The sequence below is a fragment of the Phodopus roborovskii genome, unplaced genomic scaffold, assembly GCF_943737965.1.
Source record: "Phodopus roborovskii unplaced genomic scaffold, PHOROB, whole genome shotgun sequence".
NCBI classification, from domain to species: domain Eukaryota; kingdom Metazoa; phylum Chordata; class Mammalia; order Rodentia; family Cricetidae; genus Phodopus; species Phodopus roborovskii.
Genome location: NW_026126546.1, coordinates 8,895,039 through 8,909,447, shown reverse-complemented (window position 1 = coordinate 8,909,447; position 14,409 = coordinate 8,895,039). Strand labels below are relative to the sequence as shown.

Genomic DNA, 14,409 nt, shown 5'->3' with positions numbered 1-14,409 from the left:
TCCCTGCGCCTTCCACTGTCGTCGTGTAAACTCTGCCCCATCCTTCACCGTAAGGCCGTTTCACACTCATTTGTCCACCTGGAATGCAATAAGGCTCTGCACGCGAAGAATTACGGCTCTTTGCACAGGCTTCAGCTCCGGAGGACAGTTCACTGTGAAGCTGCCTTAACACCTGGACCCCCACTGAGGCCACCGCTCTGAGCCTCTTCGTCTTACTGGACGAAAGAGCGTGCAGACAGACAGTCGTGAGCTCGACCATTGCTTCGAGGGGTTGAGTGTGCGATCCTGGCCTCGCCCGCTTGGTCCCAGCCGGGCTCCCACGCCCTCCGGGACCGCCCGGCGCCCCCGCCTGACCACGCCCCCTAGGATTCCCCGCCCCTCGGCCGCCCGGGAAGGGGCGTGTTTTGGGCGTGGCGGGAGCAGGCCGTCTCCCCCCCACTGGCTGCCGCGCGCCGGGCAGCCGGAGTTCAGTGTACTGTGGTGGTGGGGGTGGCGGGAGCAGCTGGCGCCGTGAGGTCCACTCCGGCTCTGGGACTCACTGGAGGGCGAACGGCCGCTGGGAAAGAAGAGATCCTGGGAGGGCGGACTGAGAGCCGAGGTCCGGAGCTGCGCGTGGTGAGCCGGGCTCTAGCGGCCGCCAGGTTGGTGTGAAAGACCCGGCTGGCGCTCGGAGGGGCCGGGCGGGCGCTGAAGCAGTCAAGACGCGAGGTGGGCTGCAACTGGTGCGGTCAGTGCGGGCGGCGAGGCCGGGCTGGGCACCGGCGTCCCGATCTGGAAAGTTTGCCGCTCCTGCCGCCGTCCTGGGAGGGCTCTGCGGCGGCCAGGGAGGGGAGGAGGGAGAGACCGCGCGCGGCTGGGAGGAGGCGGCCGGCGCCAGGCGGCCCCGGAGCCCAGGCAGGCGGCGGGCGGGGCGGCCGGGGGTCCCGGCGCAGGAGCGAAGCCGCGCTCCCCCGCTGCCCTCCCAAGTAACTAACTCAGCGCTCTCCTCCCGCAGACTCCGGAGCGGCGCCCTCCCACCGGCGCCGGAGCCGGGCGTGTGGGGGTACAGCATGCCCGCGCGCGCGGCTTGAAGACGCCGCGGTCCCAGCTCCAGCCATGGTAGTCCCAGCCTGCGTGCTAGCGTTCTGCTTTGCGGTCGTGGCCGCAGCTACCTCTGAGCCACCCGGCCCAGAGCAGCGAGTCGTGCGGAGACCGGCAGGTAGGGGCTGACAAGGTGTCTTTCGAGGGGCCCGGTCCTGGCCCCCAGAGACTTTGGGAACTGCGAACGGCTCTTGGGTGAGGAAGGGGCGTCAGGTTGAGTAGCAGCATGGGTGCCAGTGCGCCCGGGTTCTGTACCCCGCCCCGCAGATCGCTGTCAGATCCGGAGCGGCAGTATACGGTGTGTCTGGAGTCTCAGAGCCACCGTCCAAGTGCGAGGCTCCACGGCGAGCGATGCGTGGTGGCCGTGGTCCCCAGCCGGGCAGAGTCGGGAGGGCGCGCGAGCCGGCTTTCCCCGATTCCCATTGTTGCTGCTCGGATCTGAGAGGACGGAAAGTGTCAGTTGTTGGTTTCCCCGTCCTCCCGGCGCAGTTCTTGGCTCAGTTTTGGCCAAAGTGAAGGTTGGACTTCGGGAGTGGACAGGAGTAGTATCCCAGCCAAAGCTCAGTTCTGTCGCCTAGTGTCGCGCACCACAAGGTGACAGCTTCGGCGCCGGTGCCCCTCTTACCCTGTAGGCGGCCTGAGGGGGTCTGTTCCCAGGGGCGCCCATGGACCGCCCTTCAAGACGCACTCTGGGAGGCGAGGGGCGGTTGTCCCAGGATCGTGTCGCCGCCTACATAGCGCGATCGGCCGCCAGAGTCCGATGGGACATTGAGCACCATCAAATGGGGCCGGAGGGTGAGAATACCGGAGGGAGCCACGGTCCGGCAGCCCAGCGTCCCGCTGCCTCCGGGAGGTGCGATGCGCCCGGCCCCTGGTTGTGCCCAGCGGCAGCAGCGTGGCAAGGCAGAGCAGTGGGCTGGCGGGAGGCCTCGCGGAGGGAGGCCTTCGCTCGGTAAGCTTCGCCCCACCCGAGCTGAGGCGGAACAGCCGCTCCTTTGTACCCCGGCGGCCACAGACCGCGCATTGATGGCGGCGCGGCCTCTCGGGGAGGTGCAAGCGCGGTGAGCGCAGCGGGACGAGGCAGATGGCGGCGTGCCCCTCCCGGCGCCCCCGCGCCCCTTTCTCCCTCAGCGGCTGCAGCTTCTCGGAACAATGTCATTTCTTTCTTTCTTTTTTTTTTTATGAATGAAAGTGGGCCGGTAGCTTGAATGTGCGTGTCTTTCAGCAGCGTGACAGAGGCGGTCGGGAGGTCAGCGCGCGCTTTTAGCGCCTGCTAGGACGGTCTGGCTCCCGGGCGCCGAATGGCCGGCGACTGAACCACATTAGCATGTGCATTCAGATGAAGATATTACTCCCTGCGTCGAGTGTCAGTGAGCTAGCGAAGGGGCGGCGGGGCGGAGCGCACACCCTTTCGGTGCTCCAGGCAGTGACTGTGGCGGCCTGGCACGACCCTGCTGCAGGAACCGAAGTTGAGCCGGGTGGCCAGGAATCAGTGGGATGTGCGCCCGCCCCGCGTCCCTGCGTTCGAGCTGGTGAGACAGGTAGGGAGTTGATAGGCCAATAAACTTAATCCGGTTCCTTAACGAGATGGGCCGGGCAGTAAAAATACAAAGACCCGGTGAAGTTTACAGAGGTCTCGGCTGGCGCTTTCCCCGGGAACATAAATTACCAAACTGGAGCTGGCTAGGGTCAAGAGCTGTGGGGCGGTGCTAAGGCTCCAGCCTACTCTGGACACCCCTGGTGTGTGCACTGTTGTGAAGAGAGTAGCCCGCAAGGGCTCCGAGGGTGACCCGCACGCGGGCCTGTAGCAAAGGGTGACAGGAGTCGAGCCTTCCATGTCCCTGGGCGTTGTGTCCGGGTCGTGTCCGTCCCCGTCCCCCGTCCCCCCCCCCCCCACGCTGCACACCACCTCAGGGTTGGACTTTGAGCCCTGCAGGCCCTCGCGGTGGTTCATTAACCTGGGCTGATCTTAGGCCCTGAAGCTTTGGATCCTATGCTGAGCCTAGGAGCACCTTGTTCCCCCAGCCTCAGGTTTACAAGGAGCTTGTGGGACCTGAAACTCCTACTCCCTTTTTAACAGTTGTGCGTAGAAGACAAATGAGTTACACAGGGTGGGTTAGGGGTAAGGTGAGGTCTTGTGGAAAGGTGGCTTGGGCAAGGTTGAGAAATGACTTAGCTATGAGTAAAGCCACCTGGAGTTGAGGCCTGCCTAGGCTTGGGTACCCTCCTGGAACCCAAGTTTCCTCACCTGTCCTGCCAAAGAGGACTGGTAATGGCAGGGTTGTTTCGGGGATTAAACCAGATAATCCCCCAGTAAACCCTCATTAGCCCGCCCAGCCTCTGGATTCTTTCTTTTTTTTCTTTCTTGACTTTGTTATGAAACTGTGGAAACTGGAATGTCTCCTGGTGGAATGGTGGTGAGTAGGGAAGGAGAGGAAGGCAAGAGACCCTTCCTTCCCTTGGATTCAGGGTCCCTTGGGGCGCCCTCCTTTCTCTTCGGTTGTTTTAATGGTACAGCTGGCTGTGCCTCCTACGCCAGCTGTGTGTGTTCCCTATCAAAGCAGATGTTGCCTGCATCCGGGTCCTGGTCTTGTTCCAAAGCCCAAGTCTCTGGAGTCCTTAGGGTGACCAACCTGGGAAAGCGGGTTGATGCTAGCGCTGTTGTGTTCACCTGTGTCTCAACAGTAGTGACCAGAACTGGTTATCAAGCCCTGCACAAGGGATGCAGCCATCCCAGAAGCTGGTCAGCCGTGGTCTGACTACATTGTTCTATTCAAGATGCCCAGGCAGGGGTTTTCCCCATCCCCACACACCTTTTCACAGGCTCTAGCCACTTAACCTACCTTTCTGGACTTCAAGTCTGCCAATTGGGGTTTGTCCATTGTGTCATAGTGAGGGAAACTGAGTCGATCTGGGAGACTCCAGACCCTTCACAGCCTGACTGGGACACAGTGTCTCTTAGCCTGCCCCAGTAAGCATATGGTACGCTGGTCCACCTCAGTACCATGTGGTAATGGGGACAACAGTGGGGATAGGTACGTGTAGCCCATGTAGTGTCCCCTCAATGGACACCCCAGAAGTACCAGTGCCTGTGTTGCATTTGGTCCTGGAGGCTGATGTGGGAGCTCTGTTGGCTGTAGCTTCTCAGGGTGTACCATATTCTGTGTTGTCTAAAGCAGCCTTGCACTGTCCCTTCCCTTGTTACCTACTTGGCTCAAGACACAGGTCCCTCTAATCTTTGTGACCCTGGGGTGGTGACAGTGGTGTATATGTTGTTGCCCCAGGCCTCCGAATTTCAGATGTCTGGTTTCTTCTGGCTCCTAGAGGACAGTGATTGGTGGGCAGGTCAAAGGTCAACTGTCAGCTGACTGAGCCGTCCCAAACCTCCGGCCATCTGCCTCTCCAAGGGGCTGGTCTGGGGGCTGCAGTGTCCTTCTTGAGTGCATTTCTGGATTAGGTTAAAGCAAATACTTGTGTGAATGGTGTGATCTGTTGCCTTGTACAGACCAAACCGGAATCAACTGGCTGTTGCCCTTGGGCCAAAGCCTAGTCTAAGGCTATTGACTAGCCTGTTTTTGGCCTTCTCTGGGTAGGGGGCTCAAGCAGCTTCCAGCACTGGGTGATCAGGATAGAAGGGCCCTGGCTATGGATAGTCCTTGGCTATCCAGGACAGCTTAAAGTTCTATGATTCTATGGGACATCATGGGTTTCGTGGGTGACCCTAGTGGACTTTGAGCCAGTGGGCTGACTCTTGGAAGGGCAGAATTGGGCCTGACCAAGGACTGGTGTGGCCAGAGTGGACAGCTGGGCCTCGAATCTAGGCCGTGCATCGACGGAATGACAAGTGACATTATAGCCAGTCCAGCTGGACCTGAAGAAGGAGGTCTACTCAGCAGGACCACCCACTCCTGTCCTGGGCCCCGAGCCCAGCTACCCCTGTGATGGGCATTGTTGGATCCTGGCAGGGAGGTTTGGAGGTGATAGCCCAGCTGGTAGGGAGTTTCTGAGTGTGAGGTCTTTGGGCCCCCTCATGAGCTGGTCAGGGGAGAGGTGTATGGCTATCTGTGTCTGCCCAGTGAAGGGGCTGTAGTTACTACTCATTTCTTAGCCCTCATTGTGGGTGGCTGGCTCCATTTGGTCCACTCTGACAGCCCCTCCAAACCCGGTTTTTATTTATGAAATGGGGGTTTCATATCCTCAGCCACCCCTATGAGCTCATTTGGGTCCTTTATCCCACTGACCAGAGAGCTAAGTATCCAGATTGGTGTCCTTAATGTACACCTGTCCTATTTTTCTAACTACGTGGGCTACTTGAACAGCAGCCCTTGTGGAGTATTCAAGAAGGGCTGTCCCCCCATGTTGTTGCATGACCTTGTATCATCTTCCCTTTCCATATTTATTTATTTATTTGTAGCAGTCTTGCACTGTAGCCAGGCTGGCCTTGAGCTTGTGGCAGTCGTGCCTCAGCCTTCCTAATGTGTGAGGCACCATACCCAGCCTTCTCCTTCCTATTGCTAAAGTGTGTTCTGTTCTCTGGCTCTCCACCCATACGGTTTTAGAAGCCAAGACGAGGGTTGGGTGCTAAGCGGGCCCTGAAAGGGCTTCCTATTTCTTCTCTGAGTTTTGAGCCAGAGGCCAGTGAAGGACAGTCTGTCCCTAACCTGCTTTTGTGCTTCCCCGTGAGCTAAGGATTGATTGTGCATTTCCAAATGGTGGGAGGAAGAATTGGTGATACTTTGCTGGTGCTGGGAATGAGCTCAGGGTGTTAGACATTCCAGGGGGTGCTGCACCACAGAGCTGTCCCCACCCCTCAGGACACTTTAGATCTTTCAGGATTGGGAGGGCTGCTATGCCTCTTCCTTATCATCTTTGGAAAACAGCTTCCTCCGGCGGGACAGGGCCAAAGCCCTCGCATAGACAGAGCTGAGATACTGACGCCACTGGGCTCTTACTGAAATGGTTTGTCCACTCCGGGTTTCACCATGGTCTGGGAGGCCCCAGGAGCACACCCCTCACTTGCCTGCCACAGCCTTTGCTAGTGTGTTTACAGAGTAAAGTGGGGCCTTTAGCATGCTACTGTGGAGGATCTGTTTCATAGCTTTTTATTTCATCCACAGAGATCGCAGGGCCTGAGCCTAGCCAGCAGGAGCAGGTGGCCTTTGGCATTGGGGACACCGTGGAGCTAAGCTGCCATCCTCCTGGAGGTGCCCCGACAGGCCCCACTGTCTGGGCTAAGGATGGCACAGGGCTGGTGGCCTCCCGCCGTGTCTTGGTGGGTCCCCAGAGGCTCCAGGTGCTGAATGCCTCGCATGAGGATGCGGGGGTCTACAGCTGCCAGCATCGGCTCTCTCAGCGTGTGCTGTGCCACTTCAGTGTGCGTGTGACAGGTGAGTGTGTCGGTGCAGTTGTCAAGTGTGTTGAGCAGTTGCAAAGCCAGGGGGGTCACGGCAGTCCTGGGCAGGGTGGCTGCAGTATCCCTGGCAAAAAAAATGTTGCTGGCAGCTGGTAGGAGTGGGTACCCCCCAAGTGTGTACTATCGGAATGAGTGGCACTGTTCCCAAAGGCAGGGAACAGTGGGCCCCAGGTATGGGGAACAGCAGGTCTCTGGATGTTGGGGTATCACAGAACCACTGCCTACTTAAAACTATTGCAGATGCTCCATCTTCAGGAGATGACGAAGATGGGGAGGACATGGCTGAGGATACAGGTGAGATTAGAATCTAGGCACACTGAGCTGGTCAGGGTGGGGCTGGGTGCCTTCTTCCTGTAGTTTGGTGGCTACAGGGTGACATTGTTACAGTAGAACAGGAGCAGTGAGGAGGTGAGGCTGCTCTGCAGGGATTTTGGTATTGACTTGAGTGGGGAGGGGCCTCCCAGGCTTGAGTACAGTTAGTCATGGAGCTCAGGTTGTTGTTGAGGAGTATCAGGAGGGATTAAGGGCATCAGGAGAGGAATGGCTGCACCATGCTGAGGCTCTGTGTGTGTGTGTGTGGGGGGGGGGGGGGCTATGACTGGGGAGACTCGGCTGTGTGGACTGAGTGCTCGGACCATTTGGAAACTTCTGAGGTGGTGTGGACAAAGTGTTGAGAGGAGTCGGAGACAAAATGGATAGATAGAAACACAAGGGAATGAATTTCAGGAGTGTGGGGGCCAGGAGAAACAGGTAAAGGGGCTTGAATGAGATTTAGAGCGGAATCTACACAGAAATAGGTTTGGAATCTAGGAGTGAAACCAACAGAGGCTACTGTCCTGAGAAGTTGCTTGGCTTCTTATTTCCCTTTGGCTACAAGGTTGCTCAGAGCAAAAATTGTTAACCCACTTGCCCTACAGTTCCTGCTCCGGCCACATTACCTGTACCCTTGCCCTGAGTTACTCTTTGCTTCTGCTGTCCTGGCTTTCCTAGGCTGTATTTGGTGTTTGTGCCTCACATGGGTTTAGGCTATAAGGTGACTGCAGGGTCACCTTGTGGATCATGCCTAGCAGTGGGCAGCATTAAGTCACTGCAGATTCCCAGTGTGACAGTCTTCTGTCAAGCTTACTGGCCATCAGGAGCCTGGGAGGGCATCTCAGAGCTGGGAGGGGCCCTCACCAGTTTCTGCACAGTTCTCTCCTACCCTGTGCAGTGGTTCCTACTTCAGGAGCTGCACGCGGTCCTATGGTAGAGTACAGTGAGGTCACTGTGGAAGGGCCCTGCCTCCCTATTTTGTCCTGGATCCCTCCTGTGTCCCTCAGCTGCTTCATGAAACCCAGCAGGGTGGCATCTTTCACCCAGCGCAGAGGCCGGAGGGACGAGAGTGGATGAGAAGAGACCTGAAAGGTGTCGGCCAGGCTCTGGGCACTAGAGAAGCTGGCTTGGGTTTTGCAAGTGGGTGGGGTGATCTGGTCTAGCTGTCTCCCAGGGTCTGCATCCTACTGGATTCTACCTTCTGGGGGACCTGCGCCTGTGCGCCTGTACCAAAGGACAATGAGAAGACATGCCCAAGCCAGAGATTGGGGCAGCTGTAGTTGCATAGTGTCGAGGCTTCATGAAGCCTGTGCAGGCAAAGCAAAGGACTCTGAGTACAGAAGGGGAAGCAGGCTAGAGGATAGGTGGGCAGGGCAGTTTTGGAAAAAGTGCACTGAATTACAGTTGTTACGGGCATTTCTGCCATCAGGGGCCCCTTACTGGACTCGGCCAGAGCGTATGGACAAGAAACTGCTGGCTGTGCCAGCAGCAAACACTGTACGCTTCCGCTGCCCGGCTGCTGGCAACCCTACCCCCTCCATCTCCTGGCTGAAGAATGGCAAAGAATTCCGAGGGGAGCATCGCATAGGGGGCATCAAGGTGGGTCTGGGAAAGGGGCTGGAGTGGCAGGGCCTGGGCACGGTACAGTCTGTATCTGCTCACATACTAATTTTACCTGTAGCTTCGGCACCAGCAGTGGAGTCTGGTCATGGAGAGCGTGGTGCCCTCTGATCGTGGCAACTATACCTGCGTGGTAGAGAACAAGTTTGGCAGCATCCGGCAGACATACACTCTGGATGTGCTGGGTGAGGGCCTGGCCGGGTGGCTAAGGCAGGGCATCCCTGGGCCCCTTGGCCCACTGCCCCTGACTTGGCTGCCTCTTGTAGAGCGTTCCCCACACCGGCCCATCCTGCAGGCTGGGCTGCCAGCCAACCAGACGGCCGTCCTGGGCAGTGACGTGGAGTTCCACTGCAAGGTGTACAGCGATGCACAGCCACACATCCAGTGGCTGAAGCATGTGGAAGTGAATGGCAGCAAAGTGGGCCCTGATGGCACACCCTACGTCACTGTACTCAAGGTAGGCTCTGCTGCCAGCTGCTGGGTGGGTGGATGGGTCAGCTGGGGCCGCCTTGGCCCTGGTCCATAAGTCCCTCTTGGCTGAGGGATATGTTGGGATCTTGGCCCAGGTGTTGAAGTTTCTGAGAAGGAGCATTGAGTCTCAGTGCTTCTCATCTGCTCTGAGCTCCAGACAAGTTCTGTGTTACTTGTACCCTGCCATGGGACTTGATTCCCAGTCTGCTCCAAGGACTAGGCCTGCAGAAGGCTTCTCTTGAGTGACAGTTACCATGTCCCCGGGCAGGAGGATGATTGCCTAGTTAGTTAGTACCCTCTGGATCCTAGAGACAGGCTAGATTCTCCCCTGCTGGCCTGGATTGGCCGGTGTCATCTGCTTGCAGTGTAGTATTGGCTCTGTCTTGCCTCTGTCTGCTTGTAGCTTTGTTCCCTGGCCTTGGGTGGGGCCACCCGAGTCGGGACTTTGCGACACTAGAAGCCCAAAGAGAAACATCTGTTCAGAGACAAGGAGGTCTGGTGGGGGAGGGGTTATGCACTGGCTGGAACGGAACCCTCGCTGTTGAGAGAGGCCGCTGGGGCCTTGTCCGGTGTGCCTCCCGACGTGGGTGTGGGTGTTCATGAGCACATTCTAGGTGTCCTGACACCACAGCCCCTGGGTTGAGGGTTTGGAGGCTGTGGGTTGTGTGTTCGTGGGGGGTGGGGTGGGACAGTGGGGGTGGACATGGAGAAAGGTCTCTCTGAAACCACACCTACCACTGCCATGATGTGCTTCTCCTCCCGGCAGCCTTCCGGGTGTTGCTGCCTAGCCCCCAGCCCATCCTTTGGGATCTCCCTTGCCCTGCCTTGTCCTCATGTCCTTTTGGAGCTGGCTCGGGGTGTGCCTGAGCCCAGTCTCTTGTCCCCGCAGTCCTGGATCAGTGAGAATGTGGAGGCAGACGCACGCCTCCGCCTGGCCAATGTGTCGGAGCGGGACGGGGGCGAGTACCTCTGTCGAGCCACCAATTTCATAGGCGTGGCTGAGAAGGCCTTTTGGCTGCGTGTTCACGGGCCTCAAGCAGGTAACGACTCTGTCCCATGCCTGCCTGGCACGCTGAGCTCCAGCTCCAACGCTCCAGCCATGCACCTGCCTGCATGCCGTGCACGACCCTTTCCCTGCTTGACCCCGCCTGTGGCTCGCACTCTGCTTGTGATGCCTCAATGATACTGGTAGCCCCTGGCTACCAATGACTGACTACCTGCTTCACAGTCCCCCAGACTTGTGCTGTCCTCTTGCACCCCCCACTTGCACACTTAGAAGATCCTTAGAGCCTGCCTGCCACAGGCTGAGCCCTGACTTTGTGAGCATTGGTTTTACACTCATCTTTGGCTGACTCTGATGCCTTCTGGCTTCCTATCCATTCGCCTGCCCATCTTTCCATCTGTACTTCGCCTGTTTCTGCACTAATTCTGCATGCTGCCTCTGTGTGGCACCATGCTGCCCACCTGCCTGTTGCTCACCTTGGGACAGAGGACTCGCCACCGGTGGAGGGACTGGCTTCAGGCTCAGTGCCTCGGTGCAGGAAGAGGGCCCTGCCCTGGGCCTCCATGACTATCTGTGGCAGGGCCATGGTGGTGGCCGAGGTTGTGGTGGTGGCGGCGTTTTCCTTGCAGCCTGGCTGGATCATCTCCATGTGGACTGTTGTGGTACCCAAAGGGAAGTGCTGGCGCTTGCCTATCGCGCTTTGTTCTCTCTTTGTAGACGGCAGGCGCTAACACCACGGACAAGGAGCTAGAGGTTCTGTCCTTGCACAATGTCACCTTTGAGGACGCGGGGGAGTACACCTGCCTGGCAGGCAATTCTATCGGGTTTTCCCATCACTCTGCGTGGCTGGTGGTGCTGCCAGGTACTGGCTTCTGCTCACGCTGCACCTGTCCTCTTGGGGTGCTGGCTCAGGACATGCCAGAGCTGCCAGGGACTGCAGGGGCCGCCTTATGGGTTAGTGCTGCCCATCCTGTGGAACTCACCCCGACCTTGTGCGTGGTACGGGAACATCAACCTGCTTCATCTTGGTCCTGCAAGGGCCTCCCCCTTCATCCTCCAGTTGTGTGCCCACAGTCCTAATCTGAGCTCTGGCATTTCCTGGGTGCCTGGGTGGCGGTGTGGGTGCTTCTGGCTCTGCTGGGCTTCTCTCCTGGATCTGGTCATGCTGACTTACAGATGTTTTTTACTATATTACCAAGGCAGGTGGGGGCTTTCACTCCCCATATCTGAGTATCCTAGGTCCTTCCCCCCCCCCCCCCCCCCCCGCTGTCTGTGTCCAGCTGGTGGGAAACCTGAAAAGGCTGGATGAGGCCCCCAAACTTGTGTCTTTACAGCTGAGGAGGAGCTGATGGAAGTCGATGAGGCTGGCAGTGTGTACGCGGGCATCCTCAGCTATGGGGTGGGATTCTTCCTCTTCATCCTGGTGGTGGCAGCTGTGACACTCTGTCGCCTTCGCAGTCCCCCAAAGAAGGGCCTGGGCTCACCCACCGTGCACAAGGTCTCTCGCTTCCCGCTTAAGCGACAGGTAACAGAAAGTAGATACCAGGTTTTGAGCTCCCTGTCCTGCATTGGGTTTCCTAGTAGAGTAGTACCCAGGGCCTGCCTGGGACTCACTTCTCTGCAGTTGGGTGGGCTGAGCCTTCCTTTTATCTCTGTTCTTCACACGAAGCCCAAATCCTTTGGTGCAGAACATTTTTAGTCGTCTTCAGCCACCACTTTATAGAAGGCAGAGCAGCTGGCCCTTATTTTTGCCCCATACCCTGCCTCACATATATTTGACCTTGCCGTTCTTGGTGGCTGTGCCACCTCACCCCTTTTCCAATGCTCATCCCACATTGTGTGGTACCAACCTGTCCCTAATGACCCAAGCAGGTATCCTTGGAGTCCAACTCCTCTATGAACTCCAACACACCCCTGGTCCGCATTGCCCGGCTGTCCTCTGGAGAAGGTCCTGTTCTGGCCAATGTTTCTGAACTTGAGTTGCCTGCTGACCCCAAGTGGGAGCTATCCAGGACCCGGTCAGTGGTGGTGAGGGTCGATATGGACTTGGTGGGGGTTCTGGGGTTTGGGGCTAGACGGTTACTAGGCAGGGGCCTGTTGAAGGTGGGGTGAGATGCTCAGGTAGCGTACGTACGTACGGGGTGAGATTTGGTCTTCATGACCAATTGCCCATAGGGCTTCCAGGACACAGTGGCATGTGACTGTAAGGCCTGGGAGTTCTGGGCACACACTTACTGACTGCTTCTGTGACCAGGCTCACACTCGGTAAGCCTCTTGGAGAAGGCTGCTTTGGCCAGGTTGTCATGGCAGAAGCTATTGGCATTGACAAAGATCGAACTGCCAAGCCTGTCACAGTGGCCGTGAAGATGCTGAAAGGTAAGAAGGGAGAGAAGTAGAAGGGCATTTGAGGACTGTGTGGCCATCAACTGACACCCCCATTCCTGGTGTAGATGATGCCACTGACAAGGACCTGTCGGACCTGGTGTCTGAGATGGAGATGATGAAAATGATTGGCAAGCACAAGAACATCATCAACCTGCTGGGGGCCTGCACACAGGGTGGTAGGTGCAACAGGTGGGCAGACTGGTGGATGGGAGCTTCTGAGTCACACAGCCTCTCAGCTGTGTGTGTTCCCAGGGCCCCTGTATGTGCTGGTGGAGTATGCGGCCAAGGGCAACCTACGAGAATTCCTGCGGGCACGCCGGCCTCCAGGCATGGACTACTCCTTTGATGCCTGCAGGCTGCCAGAAGAGCAGCTTACTTGCAAGGATCTAGTGTCTTGTGCCTACCAGGTGGCCCGGGGCATGGAATACCTGGCTTCCCAGAAGGTAAGCAGACACAGGTCCCAGGCCAGGTGGGGGTCTCTCCTGGTGGAGGAGTGGATGTCAAACTTGCCTGGTCTGGGGGAGGCATCAGCTTAGCCCCGGCTCCCTTGGGTGTCTCCTCAGTGCATTCACAGAGACTTGGCTGCCAGAAACGTGCTGGTGACTGAGGACAATGTGATGAAGATTGCAGACTTTGGCCTGGCCCGTGATGTGCACAATCTAGACTACTACAAGAAGACCACAAACGTGAGCCCTGGTCCAGGGTGGTTTGGGTGTAGTGCTCCACCAGTGGACACATGAGAGCCAATACCTCTCCCTCTGTCCAGGGCCGGCTACCTGTGAAGTGGATGGCACCAGAGGCCCTGTTTGACCGTGTCTACACCCACCAGAGTGATGTGTATGTGTCCATACATAGGATGGGGTTAGGGAGTTCTGGGGACATACAGGACCCAAGTTGCACCTCTCACAGCCTTCAGGGTCCTGGTCCCTTACAGCCCTGGTGTCTTACTTAACCCTGGTGTCCCCAACCCCTTGTCCATGGGTGGCAAGTCCTGGTTAAGGCCCGCAGCAGCAGTGGACCTGGAGTAACAGGCCTTTTATCCTCACTCCCTCGCAGCTGGTCCTTTGGGGTCCTTCTCTGGGAGATCTTCACCCTGGGGGGTTCACCGTATCCTGGCATTCCGGTGGAAGAACTCTTCAAGCTGTTGAAAGAGGGCCACCGCATGGACAAGCCAGCCAACTGCACACATGACCTGTGAGCGATCATTCCTTGCTCATTCCTCTACCCAGTGCCTGGGAATGGCAGGATTCCTACCAGGGTCCCTGGGATGAGTAGAGGATTAGTGGCCTGGGGTGTGAGGTAGGGATTGGGTGCAGGCCAGGAGCTCAATAGCCATACTTGCAACAGGTACATGATCATGCGGGAATGTTGGCATGCTGTACCTTCACAGAGGCCCACCTTCAAGCAGCTGGTAGAGGACTTAGACCGCATCCTTACTGTGACATCAACTGATGTAAGTGCCACTCGATCCTGCTCCCTCTGGGTGTTTTTCCTTGGAGCTCCAGTGGTCGGACTGCCTCTTAGGGCCACAGTCTGACCACAGATAGCCATGGGATTGAGGAGGGTACCGCAGCCCAGTCCTGACAGCTTTGTCCACCAACAGGAATACCTGGACCTATCTGTGCCTTTTGAGCAGTACTCGCCTGGTGGCCAAGATACTCCTAGCTCCAGCTCCTCAGGAGATGACTCTGTGTTCACCCATGACTTGCTGCCCTCAGGTCCACCCAGTAATGGGGGACCTCGGACGTGAGGGGTCAACAGTCCTCCAGACCAAGCCCCAGCCAATGTTTACACAGACCCTAGCCCGCCCTGCTACTTCTGGTGTGCAGTGGATTCCAGCCAGCCCAGTGTGATGGAGCAGCAGTAGACAGGATGTACGTGTGTGTGTGTGTGTGTGTGTGTGTGTGTGTGTGTGTGTGTGTGTGTGTGTGTGTCCTTGGCTCCTGGGTGCAGAGGCCCCTTGGGAACATGCACTGCTGTACAGTGGTCTTCTGACTAGCCAGGGTCAGGAGCACCAAATGTAGAATGTAAGAGGGCCCACCCTGTGCAACCCTGGGCTTCTGGCTCCCTCATTCCCCGCTGCCACCTCCCAGGGACCGTTGTGGAGAGGGCTATGCTCCCTGTC

At 57.7% G+C, this 14,409-nt stretch overlaps 1 protein-coding gene across 4 annotated transcripts; it reads left to right on the top strand.

The window, feature by feature from the left end:
• The first annotated feature begins 1,095 nt into the window (after positions 1–1,095).
• Positions 1,096–14,174, top strand: Fgfr3 (fibroblast growth factor receptor 3). Of its 4 annotated transcripts, none has more exons than XM_051200292.1 (17): positions 1,096–1,198; positions 6,198–6,467; positions 6,734–6,787; positions 8,235–8,404; positions 8,487–8,610; positions 8,692–8,882; positions 9,786–9,936; positions 11,234–11,424; positions 11,769–11,917; positions 12,154–12,275; positions 12,350–12,460; positions 12,537–12,727; positions 12,848–12,970; positions 13,051–13,121; positions 13,341–13,478; positions 13,632–13,737; positions 13,888–14,174. In XM_051200292.1, exons 1-17 carry the CDS (start codon positions 1,096–1,098, stop codon positions 14,032–14,034), a joined length of 2,412 nt encoding a protein of 803 aa, XP_051056249.1. In that variant the 3' UTR covers positions 14,035–14,174. The 4 variants fall into 4 exon arrangements, with proteins under 4 accessions (XP_051056249.1, XP_051056251.1, XP_051056250.1 ...); XM_051200294.1 differs by lacking the exon at positions 9,786–9,936 and adding an exon at positions 10,617–10,761 and having other exon boundaries at positions 13,888–14,173; XM_051200293.1 differs by having other exon boundaries at positions 11,772–11,917; positions 13,888–14,173.
• The last annotated feature ends 235 nt before the right edge of the window (positions 14,175–14,409 follow it).

Excerpts from the sequence above, each read along its gene's own strand:
- Fgfr3 (XM_051200292.1), top strand. The coding sequence starts at position 1,096 with ATGGTAGTCCCAGCCTGCGTGCTAGCGTTCTGCTTTGCGGTCGTGGCC. Across the intron at positions 8,611-8,691 it reads ATACACTCTGGATGTGCTGG|AGCGTTCCCCACACCGGCCC; the intron begins GTGAGGGCCTGG and ends TGCCTCTTGTAG. Across the intron at positions 12,276-12,349 it reads GGCCGTGAAGATGCTGAAAG|ATGATGCCACTGACAAGGAC; the intron begins GTAAGAAGGGAG and ends TTCCTGGTGTAG.